A 21,591-nucleotide genomic window follows, 5' to 3' on the forward strand; every position below is an offset into this window, starting at 1 on the left:
ATGTGGTAGTTGCATGTTTAGTTTTATAAGAAGCTGCCAGACTTTTTCAAGAGGGATGCCCAGGTGGCTCAGTCGGTTAAGCGTCTGCCTTTGGCTCAGGTCATGATCTCAGGGTCCTGGGATCAAGGCCCATGGCAGGCTCCCTGTTCAGTGGGGAGTCTGCTTCTCCCTCTTCCTCTGTTCCTCTGCCCATCTCATGCTGTTTCGCTTTTGCTCTCTCTCAAATAAATTAATAATATCTTAAAAAGAAAGAAAGAAAGAAAGAAATGGCCAGACTGCTTTCCAGATTGGCTTGCCATTTTACATTCCCATCAACAATGTATGTGTGTATGTGATCTGGTTTCTCCACATCCTCATCATCATTTGGTGTTACTACTTTTTTTTAAGCCTTTCTGGGAGGCATGCTGTGCTATCACATTGTGGTTTTAATTGCATTTCCCTAATGGCTAAGGATGTTGAACATCTTCTCATGTGCTTATTTGCCATCTGCATATCCTCTTTGGTCAAATGTCTGTTCTTGACTCAGAGAAAAAGCATCCAAACTAGGAAGGGTTTTTTTTGTTTGTTTGTTTGATTGATTGATTGATTGATTTGTTTTCTGTTTGTTTGTTTCTTTACATAGCAATTTGGGTAATATTGGTGGGATATGGTTTACAAAAGAAATTAATGCTGTTAAGTTGGGACTTGTTTATTGGCTATCTGCTAAGATAGACGCCCCAATGTAAATTCTCACCCCTGTGAAGATGTCTCCATGGAGAATTAAGAAAAGAGGATCCAGGAACAACAGTTGGCTTTTTGATATCTTAACTATAGAGAGAATTGAGAGACTACAAATGAATGGAGAGATCAGGGAGCTTTTTGTAGGTGTTGGATTTGGTCATATCATGAATACATATTCTAGAAAGTACTGTTAGCACAGATATTTTATAGCTTTGGTGTGTTTTTGATATATTTCAATGTGATTTGTTGCCCTGTTTTAAGAGTCACAGTTGTCTACTCACCCTGACAGAGAACAACAATCTACTTCAGCCCTGGTGGGGCAGCATAATTACCTGTGGGTAGAAGTATTACTCTCCCCCAAAAAGAATCTGAATCAAAAACCTGCAATGAAAAAAAAAAAAAACCTGCAATGGCTGACCACTGCCTCATAAAATCAAGATCAAATTCCTCAATAGGTACTCAAGGTCAACAAAGTCCTAACCTACCTTTCTGGGCCTGTCTCCTACTACTCCTCCTCTTGAGCAGGCACCTAAGTGAAACAATGTTTTCTAAACCTATTCTGCTGTTTCCTGACTTAGAGCTTTGGTTCCTGCTATATCCTTTCCTGATCTATCTTCTCTCCTCATTCATACCTATAAAAACCCCACCTGTCCCTTAAGGCCCTACTCAGATGTTACTTTCTCCATGAAATCTCCTCTAATTCCTTGAGTCAGAAGCAAACATTCCTGTCTCTATACTCACACAAGACTGTGTACCCCCTCACAGCACCCATCTCTTTGACAACTCTTTTGTTTAAATGTCATGCCAACACAATAACATGGATGAATCTCAAGTGCATTTTGCTAAGTGAAAGAAGTTTGACACAAAAAGCTACATACTGAATGGAAATACATTCTGGAAAAAGTGAAACCATAGGGACAGAAAACAGACCAGGGGTTGCCAGGGTAAGGGTGGGGGGGCAGGGTTTTGACTATAAAAGCAAAACACAAGGGAAGTTGAGGAGTGATGAGAGTGTTCTGTGTCTTGATTGTGGTCGAGGTTACACAACTGTATGTTTGTTAAAACATGCAGAACTATACACTAAAAAGCGTAAGTTTTACAGTGTGTAAACTATACCTTGAAAACAATGGGAAAAATTCATACCAGATAGATAGCCTGCCCTTCGGGTCTGGCCAGCCATTTACTCGTTCTTCAAATGTACTCTAACATGCCAGGGTAGGAGCTGGGGCTACCAAAAAGAAAAATATGTGGCCCCCCCCTCCACTCAGTCTCTGATGGAGGTGATAGATATGTAGGGAAATAAATGTAGCAGAGTCTGGAAGATGCTACCTATATAATACAGATCCAGTCACATACAGTGAAGGCATAAAGGAAGCAGTAGTCAGATGGCCCTCGATTGTGGTGGGGCTAGCCTTTTAAGTTTAGAAATTTGTATTTTATTTAATATGCAACAAGAAGTTACAGAATCATAGCTATGTTTCGGAAAGCATAATAGGGCAGTAAGATGAAGGATGACGTGGACGGAGAGACAAAAAGCGGGGAGATCAATTAGAAGGCTATTTATAATAGTCTAAAAGAAAATTAATATCACTTCCCCATTAGTAGACATTTGAGATTGGACGAAGCTTTTTAATTAAAGCTTGTATTGCTGATAATCTAGATGCATGCAGGCAAAAACAAAGAGGGCCCACAAAATTTTTCCTGAAACAATTTACCCCCAGTAGCCTGAGATACTTAATGGATGGACTGTGTTGCTTTGATCTTTTTAATCTTCCCCGACACTGTCATAAGACTTTGTAGACATTAAAAGCTCTAAAAAAGTTTATTATTCTTGTTTTTTTTTTTAAGATCTATTTATTTCTTTGCGAGAGTGAGTAAGCAAGAGAGACAGCACAAGTGGGGGAGGGGCAGAAGGAAAGGGAGAAGCAGGCTCCCCTGCTGTGCAGGGAGCCTGAAGTGTGTGGGGCTTCATCCCAGGACCTTGGGGATCATGACCTGAACTGAAGGCAGATGCTTAACTGACTGAGCCACCCAGGCGCCCCCCAAAATTTATTATTCTAATGAGAAAATTAGAGAACAGGTGAATTTTCCTTTAAATCACTGAAACTCCAAAAGAGAAAATTATAATTCCAACATGCCCAATGATACTACTGCTTACAATTTTGTATGTCAGAGAGTCCAGAGGGTCAAAATTAGTAAAAAATGTTTTATTCCTAAATTTATATACTGACTGCAGCAATCGGGTGGAATTAATCTGGCACTTTTCCCCCAGAATGTCTACTTCTCCTTTGCTTGTTCACTGCTACCTAACACGAATTGGAGTGACAGGATTCTGTGAAAAAAAGAAAGCAGACATTATAAATACACTCTTTCTCTCTCTCTCTCTCTTTTTTTTTTTTTTTTTTTTTTTACTATTACCTCTGTCTTGGAACTTAGAAATCTCTGCTGAAAATGCCTATGAGGGGCATAACTGATAGTTGAAATGTGTGGGATGTTTTCATCCCGTCTTGAATCCAACCAAATAGCAGATCCTGAAATCAGCAGGGTGCTCCACTATAAACACCGTGTGTAGGGTCCAAACATATGCTCTCTTGTCAGGTCTCTAAACACCTCAGCCATCCCCACCTCCGAAAAACGAAGGCATTTAATGAACTGGTGAGATTATTGAAGGTAAACTCGACGAGCCTCTTCTTCAAACAAACAAGAGCTTCAGGCTTTCAATTTCTGCTCTTTTTTTTTTCCTCACGAAGAGCAAACATTACTGAGCCACTTCATTGCCTCTAGTGAAAGGCCTTCTGTGGCTCGAGAGTTGACAACATCCAGAATATTAAGCAGTCACTGACTTCGGCATCTGAACTAGTTTGCTATGAAGAACATGAAGTATACTGATGTTATCTGCCCCCAAAGTTACACAGAGACAACTTAGAAAAAAAGGGAACCTGCCCCCTGCTAACTGGAAGTTGTCTGCCAAGGGAGAAGGGATTTTGTAGATTCCAGAGCGTGCTGTGGTCCGTGGATCTCGGCATTTTTTCCCCCCTTTGGTTATTCCCGGTAGCATTTTTCCTCGTTAAAGTTCCTACGCTTTACACCGCATGATTTGTGATGAAGGCAAACCAAAGTTTTGTAGCCACAAAATACCCTTTTGTTGAAGGCCTGCTTGTCCCTTGCCTGGTTCCTGCAACCACTATAACCATAACACTTATCTAATTCTGATGTGACAGAACTTAATTACTGTGTGAATTTTGAGCAGTAAGCCGGCCGATTTCAGTCGTCTCAACTATGTGATAGCACCCTGTCACTTATTGCCAAATACTTGTTTACTATGTGTTATTGATCAGTTTTGAGCCCCGGCCAGTTGTGGCTAATCCACATGTTCTTGATCAGTTTTGAGCCCTGGCCAGTTGTGGCTAATCCTAATGCATATAGCTGGCAGCTGTGAATTTGTGACTTTGCCCCTTGGAATACAAAGGCTGCTTTGCCCACATTCAGGCAGACTTGAGCTTCTAAAAAAACAAGCCTTGGCCTCGGTAGGTGATTGTGATACAATATAAGTACGTTTATTCTTAAATTGCTTTTCAGAAATCCCAGGTCTACTGGGAATTACCAAATTATGTTCCTATTAAAAAACGAATCCCATTCTGTCCATAGGTTAAACAAAAGCCTCACTGCCCACGTACATGTTTAAGAACTCCCATCCTCGCTAACTTAGCAAACAGATCTATCCTTGCCTGCCAGGCCCACTCCCTCCTGTTATTTGTCCTAGGCAGTGGCAAGATCAGAGACACTTCTTTAGATAGACTATCCCATTTGTTAGGCTTTAATCTGAGGGAACATTACGTGGTTCAAAACACAGCTACGTAATTTTGCAATATTATCATCCCTGTTTTATAGTTGATCAAAAAGAAAGAGAAACTTCCTCAGTGTCACATAACCAGTCAACAGCAAAGTTAAAAATAACAACAAAGGTTAGAATGGGCGAGCTCTGTGAATCTAGTCTACTACGTAGCAGGAATGGGTAGGAAGTAAAGCTCAAATATGTGTTCATAACTGTAGGGCAAATTCATTAAAAACATTGTTCTCTGGACGCCTGGGTGGCTCAGTCAGTTAAGCGTCTGCCTTCAGCTCGAGTCATGATCTCAGGCTCCTGGGATGGAGTCCCGAATCCGGCTCCTTGCTTAGCGGTGAGCCTGTCACTCCCCATAAGAGAGCTTGTGCTCACTCTCTCACTCTCTTGCTCTCTCCCAGACATGTAAATAAAATCTTAAAAAAAGAAAAAAAACCCACCTCTTTCTCTCCCATTTTCCCCCAAGTAATTGCTTTCCTCTCTTTCAATAGCACATATGTAAATCTCTTATGGTCACACATTTATTTCTTTTGAAATCTTCATCTTACTAGAAAAACCTGAAAAGGCATGAGAGGAGACTGCCTGAGACCAGATGAGTTTCCCAACAGGGTTGTCCTGATACTGGCAGTGGAGGGTAAGAACTGCTCCCACTGGAGTCCATTGTTTCCCGCCTACCCTCTGCCCCCAGCACCAACCCTGCCTAATGTTCCCCTGAAGCCCTTCCTGCCCCCACACCTTGGGCTCTTCCCCACCCTTGTTCCTCTTTAGCAATCTGGGATCCCCTCAATCATCTCTCCAAACTCAAGATAGCTGATGTGATTCCCTAGTAGCAACAAAGTTGACGCAGTTTAGCACAAATTTTCTGCATTGTCCTCCATCAGTACAATTCCTTTGTGTAGCAGTTTTCATCAATGGACACAAAATGCCCTTTCTTCAGGTGACACAGGTTCAGGCACTACTCTCCATACACATGGTGCGAGTGTGCTCAGTGGAAGATGTAGGCATTAATAAATGACAATGAAGCACTTGACTCAATGTGCTTTCATGATCTCTGTTTAGGAATTTGGGGGCTGCACAGCAGGAAATCAGGGCACTCTGGTGAGGGGGTTCTTATTATACTAAAGCATGTCACTGGATGTGGCTATAAAATACCCATTCCTTATTGGGGGGGCACATGTTGTGATAAGCACTGAATATTATATGCAACTAATGAATCATTGAACACTACATCAAAAACTAATGATGTACTATACAGTAGCTAACTGCATGTAATTTTAAAAAAGGAAAAAAATACCCATTCTTTCTACCCTCTAATAATAACCTTACTGTGCATGTGGAAAGGTAGTAGGGCAGAGTGAAAATGGCATAGAATTTGGAGTCATACTCGCAATGTGAGTTCCAGCTCTGCCACATACTGGTTGTATGACCTTTGGCAAGATACCGTACCTTTCTGAGCCTCATCTTCCTCATCTGAAAAAAAATGGGAATTATAATAATTATAATTACAATGGGATTTCATTACCTGTTGTAAGAACCAACTGATAGAATTAAGGCATGTAAATTGTCTGGCACATAGTAGATTCTCAGTAAATACATTGCCTTCCTGCCTCTACTTTTGAAGGCACTGTTGGACAGAGTGGCAAGAGGTGTAATGGGAAGAGTGTAGCTTTGTACTAAGACGTGGCGTCAAATTCCAATTCTGCAGTTTGGTTACCATGGATGACCTCAACAAGTTACTAAACCTGAGCCTCAGTTTCTTCTTCTGGAACAGGTAGCACATAATACTTGCCTCATAGGCAGAAAGTACCTGATCTTTCTTGATGCTTCTCCATGGTAGCTATTAGTGTTATGGATATGAGAAGACTGCTTCAAATACAGCGGTGGCCCTCTTGTAAAACCCCTCTCTGAAATTCTTTGAGTGCACGAAAGCTTGGTTTCAAAAGATCCCATTTTCTAATGGCTGTGTACCCACTTGAGCTGACCGAAATGTACCTGCACTCAGCAACGATGTTATTTTAAAGTATACTACTCCATCCTATTTTGGACTTTTTGTTTTGTTTGGCTGCTCTCTCTCTCCACACTCCCCATCAGTTTCTTCTTGCTAGCCACAGAACAGCTGCCTAGGGCAGAAATGTGTTGCCATCCCCTCTCTAGGCATTGTCTACACCTATGCTGTGGAGCTGCGTAGCCACAACATTGCTTAAATGCCAGGACACTATTTGTCCCAGATGGTGCCTTGCCATTTATCTAATGGTAAGAAGCCAGATGTGATGTCTCATTTCTTGCAGACATATTAAAGGCTGAACGCTATCGTCCATCTCTGTGCCGGTGCAGAAACTCAGTGTGACGGGAAACTCAATCGGCCACAGCGGTGCCCTTCTGTTGCTTTTGCAGGATGCTGCTCTGCTTATTATTAGGCCATTATTAGACGGTGCGCCACTCAGGGCAGCTTTCATTTCAGTATTGCTGATACAAATATTTGGCAGGCTAGCCTTTGGAGTAGGATTTGAGGAATTCAGAAAGGCTCCTGACCCAAGTGTGTCACCCTCACGGGTTATAGGGCCTGAAATGCACATAAGAAACAGTTCCCTTGAACTTCCTTTGGTATAAGCTGATGTTAAAAAGTGGGGCGCCTGGGTGGCTCAGTGGGTTAAAGCCTCTGCCTTCGGCTCAGGTCATGATCCCAGGGTCCTGGGATCAAGCCCCGCATCCATTGGGCTCTCTGCTCAGCAGGGAGCCTGCTTCCTCCTCTCTCTCTGCCTGCCTCTCTGCCTACTTGTGATCTCTGTCTCTCAAATAAATGAATAAATCTTTAAAATGTGAATGCCACTCTCCAGAGGGAAGATCTTGAGTTGTTATCAGCTATTAATACTTAAGAGTCAGAACTGCACTGGCATCCTGATTCTGGGACTAGTTATATGACCTAAGGCAGCTTGCTAGTTTTCTCTGAGGCAGGTTCCTCTTCTGTAAATGGGAATAATAAAGGATGATTGTGAGAATTAAATGAGATAGTGCATGTAAAGAACATAGTAAATGCTCGATGAATAGTAGCTGTTATTAATTAGCCTTAGGGATGGCCCTGAGGGAATACATCTAGGGCTAGGATATTTGGTTTGAGGGTATAAGGTATATATATATATATATATATATATATATATATATATATATATATATATATTCATATATATACATATATATGAATAAGGTGAGGTCTGGGACTGAAGCAAAATCAAACTGTGCTTACACAAACTTTCCAGCAAGAAAAGTGTAGCACTCTTCAGGATGCAATGCTGTGGGAGGTGGTAAACTCTGACACTGGGAGTTTTCAAGCAAAGGCTGGGTGCTGGCTACACATCAGGACTACTCAAGTCTACCCCAGGGCTTCTCAGACTTACTTGCATGTACAAATCACCTGGGGATCTTGTTAAAACGTGGGTTCTGACTCAGCAGGTCTCAGGGTGGGCCCGGAGATTCTTCATGTCTCACAAGCTCCCTGCTGATGCTGATGCTGATGCTTCTGATCCACAGACCTCATTGTTAGCATCAAGACTCTGGTGCGGTTTGAAAAGAAATCACAGCATGACAGAGGGATGTGATTGGAGAAAGCCATGGAGTTACCCAGACAAGTCCCCACAGAGGGAAAGGACTTTGATGCAGTCATGATGCGCAGTCTGGCTCCTAGCTTTGTAGGCTTTGAAATTTGATTGGTCGTATAACCAGAAACCAGGCTCTTGGGGACTGATTCACAGTTCGCCAAATTCACAAGAGACCAATATATACGCCAGAATGCCAACTGATTAATTTATAATGAGAAGTATAACTTCCAAGTGGACCAGATACTAGTGTTTGCTGATCAGTGCATTATCTCCCTGTAGGCATATTTACATGAGGCACTAAAGGATAAAAGGTTGCTTGGTGAGAATGGACCCATAGCAAGGGGAGTTCATAGGATGATTTTAACGGTACATGTCTTCAAGCTTTGATCATCTGTTATCTCCATCTCCACCGCTGGGCTAGACCTCCAGAACAGTGCTGTGGAGGTTAGCTTCCTCACTAGTCACTCTGCCTCCTGTCTTGTCCTCGTACAACCCAGATGCTCTATTAAGCCTACATTTGACAATAATCATTTATTTGCTCCACTGACTTCCATATAAATTCATAATTTAAAACTCATCATTGCAAAATGCTTTAAATACAGAGTCAAGTTGAAAAAATAATACAGTGAGCACCTATAGACCCACCATTGAGACTCAAAAGTTGTTATCATTTTGCCATATTCCCTTTATGTGTGTGTGTGTGTGTGTGTGCATGTATGCACATATGCACTGAGTTGACACCCTCTGGCACAATTTTCCAAACTCTTCATGTTCTGCCACAACCTATTTGACCAGCCTCACTTCCTCTGGCTCTCCCTTTGCAACTTGTGTCCCAGCCATAGTTGACTAATGTTAGTTTCCTGAATGCTCCTGGTGTTTTCAAGTAATAGACTATTGCCTCTGCCTGAATACCCTTACTCTCTTTGCCTGATTAACTCTATTTGTTCTTAAAGACTCAGCCATACCCACGTTGCCATAGCAACCGAAGTTTTTCTCAGTCATAACATTTATTAAACTGTACTATTATTACCTGTTTACCTCTGACTTTCCTACTAAACTGTGAACTCATTGAGGGCAGGGACTTTTTTTTTTCTTGGTCTCTGTATACCTACACCTCTCCAGTGGCTTTTACTTGGTGGGTGTTCAGTAATCAGAAAATCCAACTGCCCACCAGCCAGTGCTACCTAGTTACATCATATGCACCTCAAGATCAACAGGTCTTGAGAGAGCTCATCTCTCTTCCTACCCTTTCTACACATTTAAAACCCTCCTCCTGATTGAATGCCATTCAGTCTTCCAAGCCAACCTGAGAGCAATCCCCAATTCTTCCCTCTTTTTCGTCCTTCAAAACATGCTTCCGATCTATCCACTTCTCTTCATCTTCTGGAGTCTGGGCTGGGCCACCTTCATCTCTCACCTGGAGCACTGCCAAAAATATGCTCTCTGGGCTCTTTGCTTCTAGTCTTGTCCTCTTCTAGCTATTATTCGCAGAGAAGCCATAACGATCTCTCAAATTCAGATCTGATTATATTACTCCATGTGTAAACCCTGATTGTGTTACTCCTTGCTTTTGGATAAAGTACAAACTCTCTAGTTTAAACGAAAGGACTCTCGAGAACTGACTTCTGTGTACCTGTAGAGCTTTATGTCTTGTACTCTGGGTTCCAGCCATTTTGTGTTTATAGAGCCTGTAGTACTTGCTGTCTCCCAGCATTGTCAGTTTCATGCCTCAGTGCATTCATTCCCTCGTATTATTCAATGCCTAAGAAGGCTAACCCTCTCAAGCTTAGCACAGGTGTAACCTCCTCTGGGCAGCTTTTCCTAACTTCCCAGTCTGGGTGAGGTTCTTCTTTTCTGTTATCCATTACTGCCCTGTGAACACCTCTGTTACAGCATTTACCCTATATACATATAGCACTGTATACTCCAACTATCAGTTTGCTTGTTTGTGTCATAAAAGCTAATAATGTCTTGTTTTTTTTCTACCCCAACGCTTAGCCCTTGGCAGGCATACAGTTGATGGGCCATAAATGATTGTTTAAGAATGGATACTAAGAAACATCTCTCCAAACGTTCATTTTTTTGTAGATGCCTTATAACAGATCTCTTTAATTTTAAACATAGTGTTTCATTAAAGTACAATACAGTTGATTGCCATGCAGGCAATATTCACTGAATTTTGAGTTCTTTGCCAACAATTTCAGACAATTTCTGGAATTGTACCATTTTTTAGAGAAGATTGATCCTACCTTTTCTTTCTTCCATCAATAATTTTTATCCCAGAGATTAACATCATCAGTAGTTGGGGGTGCTATGCTATTGGCCTCCCATACCAGCCTTGACCTCTAACATAAAAACGTCCTTTTCAGTGTATAGGGTTTATGTTTCACAGAACTGCCTATTTATTTGGATTCCAGGGGATGTTTAGTTATGGTGTTAATTTTCCTCCAGGTTTCTCTCAAGCCATCAGAGTATCAAGTGAAGAATTGTCTCATGCTTAATCTTTGGGAATAATACTGATTAAGTAAGTGTTGGGCCAAGGATTGAGGGGAGTGATTGATAGGGAACTGATCAAATGCTGGGCTGGATAAAGTGAATTGTATCCCTTTGTACTGAAGAAGTGGCTAAAACATCCTGAATGTCATTATCCCTTATTATTATCTCAAAGTGACAAATTTAAAATCATTTAAAAGGTAGGGTGGGGTCCCTGACCCTGTTTAGTAATAACAGTATTTAACAAATATCTTTGTTACACTCTCCTAAGCACAATTCTGAGTACTTTACATGTACAAACTCATTTAATTGTCTGAACAACTTTTGAGGTAGGTGATATTATTATCCCCATTTTACAGATGATGAGGAAACTGAGGCACAGAGAAGTAATTTCCCCAAGGCCAAAAGTTATCCATTCCTGTCGTACAACAGGTGTATTAATTTAGTTTAATCCAATGCATATTTCTGGAGCACCTATTAAATGCAATTGACAGGGTAGATAAAACTTGTACAATTAAAGAAAGGAAGAATCATAACGCAACAGTGCCATGAGTGAATCACCAAGGTGAGCCAGATTCCTTTCAGTTGGTGGGAAATGAGGAACGATTGTGTAGTTAAGGTCGGGAATGGCGCAGATGTATAGATTTGGTAAACCTGTTTGTGAAAGATGAAGAAAAGAGGCTCAGTTTTGAGGTGTATGGAAAGGATAATTTTTTTCTGAGGACTAAGATTACTTTCAGAAGGGGTTTCTGATGTAGTCTACTTAGCATGAGGTAAGCGTAAGAAAATACCCAGGTACGACGCCTGTCTGGAGCAGGAAAGGAGAAAGGTTCGAAAAAAAAAAAAAAGTAACAATGAGCTTTTCCTGCCCCCCCCAAGAGAATCAATAACCAGCCTGCCCCCAGCACCACCCACCTACCCAAAACTCCCTTGACTCCAACTCAGACCCTTCGGATCTGTGCTGTTTAGAAGTACTTTCACATTCTAGCAGCCTGAGACTGAAACGGCCTTTAAACAAATGTTCGGAGCGAAAAACCCATTCTCGCAATCCAAAACGGACTCGGATCCTATCCGAGAGATTTTATGGTCGCAGATTCTCTAGCTCCCGGCCTGTCTTTTTTTTTTTTTTTTTTTTACAACACGCCAAGACACACCTGGCCCTGGCCACACAGCCTGAGAGCCTACTCTAACGCCTGCCCATCCCGCTACCCTTTTAAGAGGCGGATCCCGCAGTGTCCTTTCCTCCCTCCCAGCCACCTCTACCCCCAGTCGTCTGGGCGGAGCTTCTTGCTAAAGCCCCAGAGCCCGACGCGGCCGCAGCAGTAGCGGAGAGAGACCGGAGACGCTAGGAGCTGAATCTGCCGCAACCGCTCGGCTGGACGCTACGTGCCTCGGGGCTCCCACCTCGCTCCCGCGCGCGCCGGCCCCTCCCCGGCCCCTCCCCACCTGGCGCGCACCTGGGCCAGGCCGGGGTCCTGCCGAGAGCCGGGAAGGCGCGTGCCAGGGGCCCTCGGGAACCGCAGAGCGCGCGAGCCATGGGGCCGCCGCCTGGGGCCGGGGTCTTATGTCGCGGCGGCTGCGGCTTTTCCCGATTGTTGGCGTGGTGCTTCCTGCTGGCTCTGAGCCCCCGTGCCCCCGGCTCCCGGGGAGCCGAGGCCGTGTGGACCGCGTACCTCAACGTGTCCTGGCGGGTTCCGCACACCGGAGTGAACCGCACAGTGTGGGAGCTGAGCGAGGAGGGCGTGTACGGCCAGGATTCGCCGCTCGAGCCTGTGGCGGGGGTCCTGGTGCCGCCCGACGGGCCGGGGGCGCTCAACGCCTGTAACCCGCACACGAATTTCACAGTGCCCACGGTCCCGGGGGACTGGGGAAGCTCCGTGCAGGTCTCTTGGTTGGCCCTGATCCAGCGCGGCGGGGGCTGCACCTTTGCCGACAAGATTCACCTGGCTTACGAGAGAGGGGCGTCTGGAGCCGTCATCTTTAACTTCCCGGGGACCCGCAATGAGGTCATCCCCATGTCTCACCCGGGTGAGTGCAGCTACTACATTGAGCCCCATCAACCCCCTACCAAGGCCAGTTTTTGTCCCTTTTTTCCCCCCCTTATTTTCCTCGGTGCTGTCTTCCTCCTATCCCCTTGCTCCGAAGGGAAACCGAGTGCCCTTTCTGGCCCCACCAAGTGAGGTAGGGTCCTCTCCTTCCCGAGATTTCACCCTGCGTGGGGGGAGGGGGTGTTGGGCGAGAAAATCCTCCAGGATTTGCCCGTCTGGTGGAAAAGGGCAAGACAAACGGAGTGTGGAGGCTGGCAACTAGAGAGGACTGTTGGGGCTCTTTGCGTCCCCTTTACCTGGTGTGCCACAAGGGCTCCTTGCACTATCTGCTTTGTTGGTGGGCACTGGCTTTGCAATCCTGACAGGACAGAAGGCTACCTGGAAGTCCCTTCCTCACTCTTTTCCAGTTAAACAGCCTCAGGCCCAAACAGGGTTTTCCCTCCTCTCTCCCTGTTTTTCTCTCCATGTTTCCTAGTATCAGGTACGAGATTGTGTTACTGTGCCCTGGTAACCTCATTGCAGTTTGAACAGAAACTTTGCCTAGTTCTTGGGCTCTTCTCTGCCCCCGCCGGGTCTCGGGTCCCAAGTGATTGTCAGTATCATTGCTTTCATTGGCCTTTGAAAGATCCGATTAAGGTTATTCAGTGGTGAAACAGGTGATCAATGTTACCGGAAAAAGAAGAGCTTTGTGCTTGAGGATAGCAAAGGCCTAGACTTTGGGGCAAAAGTAGTCTGGGTAGGCCTTCATTTTGTGGGGATGTTGTGGGTTTTCCCCTTTTTGGTGATTCTTCCAGAAACCTTATTTGTGATAAGGTAGTCTTGGCATATGTATGCTCGTAAGCCCCAGAAGACAGAGAAAAAAATTGGATAGAAGGGAAGGGACACATAGTAGCAGTATATCATAATTGTTGAGAGCTGGGGCCCAAGTCAGACCTTGGTTAAATTCCGGCTCCATTGCTAACTAGTCCTGTGACCTTGGGCAACTTATTTGAAGTCTTTGAGCCTGTGTTCCCTCGTCAATCAAAAGGGAAAGAACTAAGAACTACTCCCACAGGTTTGCCTTGAGGATGAAATGCAGTAACGCCTGTAAAGAGTTTAACACACCATCCTTCTGAATAAAAGCTAGCTGATAGGATTAGCCTTTTAGGGAATCACTGGGGAACTGAATCTGCTTATTTAAGTGCTAGAGGTTTTGTGTGAGGTTGGCCCAGCCTAGAGAGAGCATTCCCATTGAGTGGCTGGGTTGTATAATGGAAAGAGCACTGGGTTGGAACTCAGGAGATCTGAGTTCTTGTAGTCCTTTCTTTGCCTCTAGCTGCTTTGTGACCTTGTACAGATTACTCGCTAGCCAAGTGATAGTAGAGAGGTAGAAGGTGGAAGCCAAACTGGCAGCGTGTGGAGAGGCAAAAGCGAACTAGATGAACTCTTAAGATTCCTTCCAGCTCTAAAGTGCTGTGATTCTTAGATTTGAATATCGGGTAAAGGAGCAGCTGTATCTCTCTTAGTTGATAATTCATTGGTTTGAATGAAATTACTTTTTAAAGCCTGATAAAAATGAAGAAGAAGGATTTGACAAAATTTGAAGTCCTTATGTTTCCATCGGCTACCTAAATGCAAAAGTTTGACTTTGTCTCCTCCAAATGAGATTCATTTGCATGGGTGATTGGGAATTGAAGAGTACCCTTTAATAAGTCCCCATTTAGAGGGCTTTCATCCTAATTCTGTTAAGAATATAAGCTTATATTTGTCCAATAGTTTTAAGGGACAATAAAATTAATTTTTGTTGAGCTCCCACTGAGTGCCAGGCTCTCTACATACATCTTACTCGTACGTTATTGAGAGACCGTATGGTGCACTAGGAAAAGCACAGGCATTGTAGTCAAGAATGGGTATCAAATTCTGGCGGGGGGGGGGTTCCCTTCTTCTTTTTTTTTTTTTTTACATTTTATTTCTTTTCAATGTTCCAAGATTCATTGTTTATGCACCACACCCAGTGCTCCATGCAATATGTGCCCTCCTTAATACCACCACCAGGCTCACCCAACCCCCCCACCCACTCCCCTCCAAAACCCTCAGTTTGTTTCTCAGAGTTCGCAGTCCCTCATGGTTTCTCTCCCCCTCCGATTTCCCCCAACTCACTTCACTCCATCTCCCAGTGCCCTCCATGTTATCCCTTATGCTCCACAAGTAAATGAATTCTGTTTTTACTACATAGTAGCTTTGTGTCCTTGGTCAGGCTCTTTAACTTTACTGAGTCTCCGTTTCTGCATCAGTAAGATGGAGATAGTTCTATTGCCATGATTCTTAAAGATAACAAATCAAAACCACCTAGCAGATAATAATTACAATCAAGTACAGTTAGTTGTTACAATAGCTTAATGCTAACAAGATGCAAAACACAAACAAATAAATGTTCATGCAGCTGTCAGTTTGAATCTAACCATGGCTGTTTTGTTTCAGGATACTATCAGGTAGAAATAAAGCCGTAAATATTGACCACCTAATTAAAGTCCACTCAGAAAAGTATTTGGGGACTTTAAAAATTTCTTCCTGACATGATAACCATAGTAAATTTTACCATTAGGGCAACTAGCCATCAAAATACCACCTAGTTACTTGAAGTTTAGAATCACATTTCTTCCATAAACTCCTAGAGAAACTGCTTTTCAACACAGGGGGAAAATCACTTTGCATTTCATGCACGTGTGTTGTTGTACACTTGTTCCAAGTTCTGTGTGTTTTGCTTTGCTTATTCCTGAGAGTAAGCTTAAGGTTCATTGTAATCTCTGGTCAGAAACAATTTATCCTGGATCTTCATGGCAAAGAGGTGGGATTGAGGTTTAAGTGTTGATTAACTCAATGTGTATTGGCTTGAATTATACAAGGGACAGCAAATGTTGAAAAGCCATTGCTGTCGTCGTTGTTTATGAAAACTCTCTTTACCCACTCTCAACAAAGCCCGTGCTAAAATTGTTTGTTCTTTGAGTTTATGCTGAACATCCATACTCTGACCTGTCACAGGTCTGGGAGCAAGACTAATTTCTTTCAAGTAGCAGAACTAACTGGTTTAGAGCAGTTGCTTTAAAACTTTTGTTTATTGAAGAGAAACTCCCACTTTAAGAGCAATCAGTTAGGAAAATGAGGCTTTTTAAAAGATTTATTTATTTGAGGGGCAGCTGGGTGGCTCAGTGGGTTAAAGCCTCTGCTTTACAGCTCACAACTCAGCTTGGGTTATGATCCCAGGGTTCTGGGATCGAGCCCCACATGGCACTGGGCTCTTCTGCTCGGCAGGGAGCCTGCTTCCTCCTCTCTCTCTGCCTGCCGCTCTGCCTACTTGTGATCTCTCTGTGTCAAATAAATAAATAAAATCTTTTTTTAAAAGATTTATGTATTTGAGGGGCGCCTGGGTGGCTCAGTGGGTTAAGCCGCTGCCTTCGGCTCGGGTCATGATCTCAGGGTCCTGGGATCGAGTCCCACGTCGGGCTCTCTGCTCAGCAGGGAGCCTGCTTCCTTCTCTCTCTCTCTGCCTGCCTCTCCATCTACTTGTGATTTCTCTCTGTCAAATAAATAAATAGAATCTTTAAAAAAAAAAGATTTATGTATTTGAGAGAGAAAGAGAGAAAGAAAGGGAGCAGCCTCTGAGGTGGAGAGGAGGAGGGAGAAGTAGGCTCCGACTGGATCCCAGGACCCTGGGATCACAACCTGAACCAAAGGCAGACGCTTCACCCACTGAGCCACCCAGGCACCCCAAGGCTGTTTTTATGTAAACCAAAATATCACAGAAGGTGGTTGTAGCCTTGCATCAAGCCATGCAGTTTATTCCCATACCTCATTTTGGTTGCAAAGTGTCCAGAAAATCCTGATTCACACAGATAAATAATTGCAAATGACAGATATTTATTTAAAGTTTTTCTTGCAGTCTCTGGGTATTTTTTTCAGTCAAACTGATCCAGAACCCTGGAAGAAAATTAGGAGAAAATTTTGGTGTTCAAGGTTAACCACTATTCATATATGTTAAGTCTGAGAATGAAATAAGCAACCAAAGCTCAGAGTAAACACGAAAGCCGTGTAAAATGTAGGATTGTCACAGTGAGACATGTTGCACATGCTATTGTGCAACTAACTGTTCTGCTTTTGCCAGGCAGATGGGTCTGAACCTTGCATGCTGTCTAATCGAGCACAGCCCACGGGTTGAAGTGGTGTAGGTACTTGCTTGTACAATTTTCTTTGCGTCAACAAGCACAGACATGAATTAATTCAAAGACCTGAGCAGAGCTACAACCTTTAAAATCTATGACACATTTACAGGGACTTGAAACACATTCAAAGGCATGACAGGAGAAGCCTTATTCCTGAGGGCTGTGGAAAAAAAAAAAAAAAGGCGAGAATAAACCAAGCAGTTTAAGTCAGTGATTTGGTGGTCTCTGATGGGATGTATAAAACAATTGCTTGTATATACAGGTCGAACATATTAAGAGGTTGGGCTCTGCCACTTAGTACAGAACCTCCTCAACTTATGATGGGGTTATGTCCCTGATAAACCCATCACACACTGAAAATATCATTAAGTCGAAAATGTGTTTAATACACCTTAACCTACTGAATATATAGTTCAGCCTAACCTACCTTAAATGTACTCAGAACACTTACATTAGCTTATAGTTGGGCAAAATCTTCTAACACAAAGCCAACTTTGTAATAAAATGTGGGCTATCTCATGTAATCTGTTGAATCCTGTAGTGAAAGTGAAAAACAGAACGTTTGTATGGTACAGAAGGGATGTAAATGTACAGATTGTTTACCACCATGACCGCGTGTCTGACTGAGAGTCCCAGGTGGCTGCCACTGCCCAGCATCAGGAGATCGTATCTCCTGCATATTGCTAGCTCCTGAAAAGTTCTACTTTCCAAATGTGAAGTACAGTTTCTACTGGATGCACTTTGCTTTGATGCGGTCATTAGTTGAATCATTGGAAGTCAGGGGCTTTCTGTATTTTTAAAATCTTAGGCCAATCATTTTACTTCAAGTCTCTATTTTCTCCTGTTTAGGATGGACATAATGATAATCTTGCCTTATAAGATTGCTGGGAGGGATGCCTGGGTGGCTCAGTGGGTTAAGCATCTATCTTCTGCTCAGGTCATGATCCCAGGTCCTGGGATCAATCCTGCACTGATTCCTGCATCGGTCTCTCTGCTCAGCCAGGAGTCTGCTTCTCCCTCTCCCACTGCCTGCCACCCCCCCTGCTTGTGCGCCCACTCTGTCTCTCTGACAAATAAATAAACAAAACCTTTAAGGAAAATCCCTGGGATTAAATGAGATAATGCAAATACAGTGTTTAACACGGTGCCCGGCATATAGGAAACTACTTAAAACGTGTTTTTAATCACAATAAAGATAGTTAAATGTATTTTAGAAAACAAAAATAGAATCTGATGTTGGTAGTACATAATTCGAAGATGAATAACCTAGAGTACTTCAAAATCCACATTACCTAAAATCCTAACTTTACCACTTTAGGAATAGAGTGTGTCAACTGAATTCTTCGCAAGAAAATGATCTGGGTGCCCAATGGATTAGGGCCAAAACCTGTGTTTGTTATTCTTTTTTCATATAACTACTTCTCCCTCAAGCTACCAAACTTCTTCATAAAGGACTTTGAGATAATTTTTACATTGATTTATCACCCAGTCCCTTTTCAGCCACATGACATTTAATTTTTATTCTGCTTTTTTTCCTAAGATGTTGACATTGAAAAGAACCTCTTTTTTTTTAGATTTTATTTATTTATTTGACAGACAGAGGTCACAGACAGGCAGAGAGGCAGGCAGAGGAAGAGGGAGAAGCAGGCTCCCTGCTGAGCAGAGAGCCCAACGAGGGGCTCTATCCCAGGACCCTGGGACCATGACCTGAGCCGAAGGCAGAGGCAGTGGGTTAACCCACTGAGCCACCCAGGCGTCCTGAAAAGAACCTTTTTTAAATAGGGAGGTTCAAAAGAGGATGAGAAGAGACTGGGTAGTTTTATTTGACAATATAAAGTACTATTTTAAAATCAATTTCTAGACACAAATTGGTATCTTTGATAACTTGATTATCTCTGAAGTACCATATTTTTTTAAAGATTTTATTTATTTATTTGACACAGAGAGAGGTCACAAGTAGGCAGAGAGGCAGGCAGAGAAAGACAGGGAAGCAGGTTTCCTGCTGAGCAGAGAGCCTGATGTGGGGCTTGATCCCAGGACCCTGGGATCAGAACCTGAGCAGAAGGCAGAGGATTAACCCACTGAGCCACCCAGGCGCCCCAGAAGTACCATATTCTAACTCTGTTAATCACTCCTTTGAAGTTTTCCTAATCAGTCTTTTGCCTCTCTTCTCTTTTGTTTCATTTCTGTTATTTTATTAATTCATTCATCTAACACCTCTTCTTGCATTCACACCCGGGCCAACAGCAGACCGACCTCTGATAAATAACTGCCACTTCCAGACAATTCTATCACTTTAAGTCTATTCACATAAGGTCCCCTTCTCCCCTTCAGTGGCTATTAGCCTGCTTTTTAAAAGTTCCTGTGTCTTCTCATAGGAACAAATGCTTAGGCTTCTAATCAGTCTCCCCCTCCAGTCCTTTCTTCCAGTTCTTCCACATTGCCACTGGAACACAGCTCTGATCACATCTATGCCATTGCTCCAAAGGCGATTACTTACAGATTTTAAACTGTGTTTCCCAGCATGGCACACAGAACTCAGTCTGGTCCCAACACACTTCCAAAGCTTTATGTACCTCTTCTCTCATGTTGACCCTTAAATGCCTTCTGTCCTTTCCCATTATTATTCCTTTGTTTGTACTTCTGCTTTTGCCTCCATACCCTTTTCTTCCCAGCTCTGCTGGCCAAAAACTTACCCATCCTTCAAAACCCAACACAGATGCCTCCTCATCTTTGAAGCTTTCTCAATTCCTTCTTTTCCTCTTCCCACCACAGCCCACACCAAAACTAAAATAATCCTTTTGTTTTGCTCCCATGGCACTCCATGTCCTATAGTACGTTTTGCATTTCGCTGGTAGTTCTGTGTTTATATGTCTTGCCTTCCTACTGGATTGTAATATTTGATTAATTTTCATATTCCTCATGGGAATCTTTCTACTGTATGTGCTCTGAAAATGCTTGTTCAGTTGCTCTACATACCCAAGAATGAAAAAAAAAGTACCCAAGAATGCCAGAGGGCCATAAGATTCACTAGAAAATTATCTAATGGGGAAGGGGATTAAAGTTCAACTCATCGAGGGGCAGCTGGGTGGCTCAGTCGGCTTGGCTGGGCCCGGCCTCTGCCTTTGGCTCAAGTCATGACCTCATGGTCCTGGGATCAGAGCTCCTTGTTTGGTTGGGGGTCTGTTTCTTTCTCTCTGCTCATGCTCTCTCGCTGGGTTTCTCTCTCTCTCTCTCTCTCTCTCTGTCTCTTAAGTAAGTAAAATGTTTTTTTTTTAAAGTTCAGTTCATCGAGCATTTATCAAGGGTCTATTGTATGTATACTGTGCTTTTGCCTGAATATATGAAATAATTAAGGTAAAGTAGGTGGAACAAGAGTGTACTACAAATGCTTCCAGACTACAAGCTCCCTAATTTTTATGGTGATGACCATCATAGGCCAGTTTATGGGGTTTTAATAACGAAATGACCTAGGTAACAACGAGATAGTGAGAATGAGTATTTACATTGAGCTTTCCCTGTTTTTTAAATTTTGCTTTGTTTTAAAAACTTGGTTTACATCAGCACTCAATTTATCTCTCCAGTTAATATGCTTCCATTGAACATGTTGCTGATACGTGGAATCCCATTACATAAAAACCTTTAAAAGAAATATAGCTCAATCAGCAAATTTTTTTTCTAAGCACATAAAGAACTCCACCCCTCCCCCCCAGTCTCTGGAAGATGTGTTATCTCCTACAGAATTCCATATTTAATCTCCGTTCCCAGGCTTAAGTGTAAACAGGGGAGTATCAAAGACATTCTCCATGTTATTTCTGACTATAAAATTAATCCTTTTTCTTGCAGAAGACTTGGAAAATATAAAAAGTATAAAACTAAAAATAAAAGCTATGCATAAAATTCAATAGTTCCATTAATATTTCTTGTCTCCTTTTTCATGTATAGTTAGGGTTTTATATCCTGCTTTGATCATAAGGGTGGTTTTTATGACTATTAATGTAGCATTAAAATACAATTTGAAGGAAAACAAAAATCCATAGATATAACCACTTCGCATTTTGGGGTGTTTTTTGTCATTTTCTTTTGCTCTCCATATATATTTTAAGAATTATAATTATATATTGTATGTAAAATTTTGTATCCAGCTTGTTATTGTAAGCATTTCTGCATGTAATTAAAAATAGAGGATTTCCCTGTAAGTTGAAGGGGGTGGTTTTTGACCGAGGGGGTAGGGATCAAGCTTCTCTTTCATTAACTGGCAGAAAGGACATACAGAAATGGTGACAGGGAGGGGTATGAATTAGAACATTTAAAACAAAACTGATTCTCTACAGAGCTTTACCTAAATATATATTCTGGCCATAAATGTGATCTGGTCTAACCCATATGCATTGCCTGTTGTGGCCTTGATCTTTTGAGAGATTTGTGCTTTTAGTTCCTTTTCTCCCATGATACTCCTATAGGTGATGTCTTTGTCACAAATAATGTTTGCGCCTAGTTTCCCTGTTGATTGGTTAAGTAGCACCTCATTGGCTAAGATGGCTTTTCATTTTCATGAAGGCCACTGAACTGTACACAGTTATTGGAGGGTTTTTTTTTTAAAGATTTTATTTATTTATTTGTCAGGGATAGAGGGAGAGAGAGCGAGTGAGCACAGGCAGACAGAGAGGCAGGCAGAGGCAGAGGGAGAA

At 42.7% G+C, this 21,591-nt stretch overlaps 1 protein-coding gene across 2 annotated transcripts in view; it reads left to right on the forward strand.

Annotated features, from left to right (window-relative positions):
- The window catches only part of RNF128 (ring finger protein 128), a 107,403-nt gene that overhangs the window by 33,038 nt on the left and 52,774 nt on the right, over positions 1-21,591 (forward strand). The window contains exon 1 of one of the 2 annotated variants that reach the window (XM_032330775.1): positions 11,931-12,681. The exons of the other annotated variant lie outside the window; for it this stretch is intronic. Within the exon in view, the coding sequence (XP_032186666.1) occupies positions 12,189-12,681 (493 nt within the window). The 5' untranslated portion in view covers positions 11,931-12,188. Of the gene's footprint in view, positions 1-11,930; positions 12,682-21,591 lie in introns of those variants that run through there. 2 annotated transcript variants of the gene reach the window in all.

Source organism: Mustela erminea, chromosome X (genome assembly GCF_009829155.1).
Source record: "Mustela erminea isolate mMusErm1 chromosome X, mMusErm1.Pri, whole genome shotgun sequence".
NCBI classification, from domain to species: Eukaryota; Metazoa; Chordata; class Mammalia; order Carnivora; family Mustelidae; genus Mustela; species Mustela erminea.